The sequence below is a fragment of the Sinocyclocheilus rhinocerous genome, unplaced genomic scaffold (assembly GCF_001515625.1).
Source record: "Sinocyclocheilus rhinocerous isolate Xijiao unplaced genomic scaffold, SAMN03320098_v1.1 scaffold148, whole genome shotgun sequence".
In the NCBI taxonomy this organism is placed as follows: Eukaryota; Metazoa; Chordata; class Actinopteri; order Cypriniformes; family Cyprinidae; genus Sinocyclocheilus; species Sinocyclocheilus rhinocerous.
The window spans coordinates 2648484-2652876 of NW_015653472.1; the positions used below are offsets into that span (position 1 = coordinate 2648484).

General features: G+C 37.3%; 1 protein-coding gene across 1 annotated transcript in view; it reads right to left on the reverse strand.

The window, feature by feature from the left end:
* Positions 1 to 1082: 1082 nt before the first annotated feature.
* LOC107716070 (basement membrane-specific heparan sulfate proteoglycan core protein-like) overlaps positions 1083 to 4393 on the reverse strand; it is a 107246-nt gene continuing 103935 nt past the window's right edge. The window contains exons 83-86 of the mRNA XM_016522390.1: positions 3988 to 4058; positions 3679 to 3762; positions 3495 to 3598; positions 1083 to 3379 (exon numbers count right to left, since the gene is read on the reverse strand). Coding sequence (XP_016377876.1) covers positions 3207 to 3379; positions 3495 to 3598; positions 3679 to 3762; positions 3988 to 4058 — 432 coding nt within the window. The 3' untranslated portion in view covers positions 1083 to 3206. The remainder of the gene's footprint in view (positions 3380 to 3494; positions 3599 to 3678; positions 3763 to 3987; positions 4059 to 4393) is intronic.

Here is a 4393-nt window from a genome sequence, read left to right on the forward strand (position 1 = left end):
AATTACTTGAGCTGTGCTTCGGCTCTGCTATTCTGCATGAATGAATCTGATGGCAAAAAGGCACACAGCTGCGCCTGTGGTTAGAATGAAAGTTTGTTTCTGCCACAAGATAAAAAATTTAAAAGGTAATTGCGACTTATATCTCACAATTTAGACTTTTTTTTCTCAGAAATGCGAATTTATATCTCATAATTTTGGAGTTGCGAGATTAAAAAAATGTGTAATTAGCCTAGCTTTTTATTTTTATTCTGTGGTGGAAACAAGTTTCCATACAAATGTGATGCTATGCTATTGCTAACTACGTTGATGCATGTTTTCTTACGCTTACTGACGCTTTCTCTTTTTGCTTGCAAATGCTTTTCTCTTCGAGATTCAGTTGATATGGATTCAAGTCAGATGTGGCATCATTTGACACTTCGTAGCCATGGCGCTGGATGACTGACATAGACCCTATCCCAAACATCCGTGGTCCCAAATGACACGCTTCATGTGCACTTGCGGTCTTGTGAACTTACAGTGGCCATGGCTTGTGCATGTCCATTAAGTCCACGAGACCGTTGGGTGTCCTGTCCCGTTCGCCATTCTAGCTTCCAGAAGGGTGCTAGCGAGCGCCCCCTTTGTGGCTGCTATGCGCGTGCTAATGACTTGTGAAAAGCGGTGTAAGACACAAGTCCATCATTAGGGTGTTTTAACTGTCACTTCTGGCCAAAATTCAAGTCCATAATTCCTCCAGTGAAAATGTCCATCTCTGTTGTCCTCTCAAATCAAAATCCACCAACATATTTGTTTAGAAATGTTTTCGCTTATAAACAGTGCTTGATTTGTTCACATTTCTCTCCTGATATTACAATATTACATTATTAGAGAATTAGTATTTACTTAAAAGACTAATAAGTAGAATTTTCTTGTAAAACCTACTTTATTAACAATTAACAAGTATCTTTTCGTTTTATTTACAAGGATGAAAAATAATTTTATACAGCGTAATCCTCAATCTAAATCTAAATTTAACAAGAACTCTTAACTACTTGATGCTACTACATCATGTTTATAGTTAAGTCAGAAGGATTCGTGTAGTGTGTTTCATTTAATGCATTACAATACGAGTAAGAACACTGAGAACAATGAACCTCAATAAATAACATCAGAGAGACGTTTACATTAGAATCTTTTTACTCATCTTTCAAGAAGACTCCTACAGACATCAGGGTTGAATTGACATGAAAAGCCACTTTTTAAGAGGCTTTTGGTTCCAGCCTGCCAAACACTGAGCTCACACATCATGTATATTGAGGGAGATTATTGTACGCTATCAAAACAGAACTGGATTCCTCTGTAATCTTTGACCTCAATATAAAAATTTAAACATGAAAGCACAGATTGAGTGGTGCAGTAGGTGTACTACACCTTACAAATTAGCAAAAGAAAAACCACCAGCTTGTGCGATCATGCTTTAAAGCCATTTCAGGCTCGGAAATCAGTGATGACAAAAGACAGAATCAAATAATAATAATAAAAGTAAAGCAACTTTAATTAAGCAGTAATACTCATTTTTTAAAAGAAAATTAACAGACAAGCCTTAGTGATAAAATGGTGAAAAAGACACAAGGGGGCCAAAGGGACCTTTGACCCCTGTCTGGCCCATGTGGGCGAGCATGTTCATTAGAGCTCCAAGTCACAGCACTAATAAAAGAGGGGTTTCACTAGGCAGTATTTTCTCTATAGACCTTCTATTCCATCTCCTCTGTCTGTTCTCATGTTCATTTCTCTATGCAATGAGAGCAGCCAGAAAGAATCACTTCCTGTACATTCTGACTGAGATCATGAACCTGAATGGTTTGCTGTAAATGAGTCAGTTCTCCGTTAACCCTCTGGAGGATCTTGAAGATGACACGCATTTCCTCTTTTTTTCAATGTAAACTGTGTAAGACTCCAATAGAATATGAACGTAATGGAAAAAGACACCTCACTAAACCATTCATACAAATCTATCATGTAAAATAATGTGGTTGTTAACAGCAAAACTGTGAAAAACATAAGACTGAAAAAATAAAAATACTTTCCAAACAATTAAAACTGCTGCAGTGTGATTTTATGTAACATTTGTCATCCACTACGAGAATTTTAATAATTCTAATTCTGTTAGAGACAACACAATTTAGAGACAACACATCCACTTTTAATCTAAAATTAACTTCTCAGTACTTTGGCTTGAGGGATTGTAATTAGTAAACAGTGCTTTATTTTACTGTAAAGCTACAGCTTTTCTTTCTTACAACAAATGACACCCATTCAGAGAAGTAAATATTTTAAGAAACTGAAACTATGATTATGTGCTTGTTTTGTTGCCTTTGTCATGTCTGAATTTAGCACCATATGTTTTTTATATTACCAGACACATTTAGCAGACACAACAATGTTTTCAAGCATGGAAGGTATGTCATTTCAAATATATGCAGTCAACACTGTATATATGATCTCCCAATTTTTTATTTTTTTTAAGCAACAATCTTCACCTGAGATGCGTCTTGATGTCTTCTGTGCTGTGACCTCACAGAGACCCGTTCCTCATGGTATCTAAGCATGCTCGCCCCCACCGGCCCTCAAACAGAGTAAAAGGCAGCAGCAGAGTCTTCAAGTATTAACACAGCTCGGGCACTAAACCTCAGACACGCATTGTTAGAGCCTAGAATCACTGCTAGGAAAACAAATGAGCAGGTTATTGTTAGCTTGCATTTCCCCCACAAATATAATATATATATATATATATAGATTAATATGCTTATAAATAAAAATTCACTGCTGTAAAAATATCTCCGATTCCATAGGATCTGACCCACCATAGAAGGCTCATCATGTTTATTTTTTAAACCATTTTTGTCATCTTTTTCTCATGGTTAAAAAGCTACTGTTCGGAGCTTCTGTGTTAATAGGTCCTTGATTGAGCATAAAACACTGAAAAATTGAAGACTTGTTAATATTAATTTTTCTTATTTTTTGGTTTAATGCAGCACAGAGCGAAGAATCCCTTCTTGTGTGTTTTTTTCGGTTGCGGTGAAGCACCAAGAAACACGTATCAGTGTATGTCTCTGTGTAAGTGTGACTGTAGTTTGTCCTGTAAGCGTCTGAGAAATGCATGTTTCTCAGTGTGAATGTGGATGAGGGGAAAAAGTTCTGTAGTCTCTGCTAGTGTTTTAGTACTGCGTCTATGTTAAGCAGCGCTCCACGTTGATGCCCTCCTCTGCGTGGACCTGCAGGTCGATAGGTCGTGCTGGCTGTTCTCCCGGTCGAGCGTTCATCAGTGAGAGGTTCTTCACGCAGCCTGTGATACCTGATGAGTACTTCCCACCGGTCAATGCTTTCATGTCTGGAGCTCCACCTACAGTTCAAATGATTCAAATTATTAGGATTTTTTTTTACAAGAAAAAGTAATTTCGTTGAGACAACAATCTGATCAGTACAAGGAACAAATACCACTGTAATATTACACTTACCCAGGTATATGTTGCCCTTGGTGTTCACCATGATGCTTTTGCCTTCTGATTGCCCACGTTGGACAGATCCTCCATCGATTTGAAGGTAGCCCTGCTTACCCGTTCTGTTCAACACATAGAAAGAACTCACTATTATCTTTCTATTATGCTTTCTATGACCATTTGGAGAGGTTAGGAGCATTACCGGACTGCAGTGATCATGTGCCACTGTCCATCATTGACAGGCTCTCTGGAGAGAATCTGAGCCTCTCCACTGCCCAGCTGGTAACTATTAGAGGAACAAGTGCACATTATGACTGGCTACAAGGGACTGATCTAGATCAGTAAGAAACTGAAACATAGTGGCTGCAGCAGAGAACCCTAGTAACAAAAGTCATGAAATCTTGTGGATATTTCAAACATTAGGTTATTATACTGTCATCATATCATGTTAGACTCTTTAGCCATATACCCAATGTGGTTTGTTAGTATTAAAATGTGCTCGATTACTCACCTAAACACAATATGTCCATTTTGTAAACCAATACTTATGAAGTCCTTCCCCTTTCCTTGACCTCCTAGTTCCTGGAAAGTATTTTCGAACATTCAGAATGTCTTCATTTCCATAACATGGTGTATAAAGTTAGAAAAACCTGGAATAGGCTGTATTAATGATTAAATTTAACATCACTTTTCATATATATTGTACACTTTAGTGTCCCATGACTGTTTTACCATACAAGTTGGATTTAAACACATCAAATGTATGCCAATCTGCTCAATTTCAATCTACTGCAGGAGAAGTTTCATTATTAACTAACAAAATATGTTTTGGATTAACATATAGCTGTGTCCCATGTTTGATTTGAGGTTAACAGTCAACAATTTCCGAAGGCAAAAAAAAAAAAAAAAAAACCTTC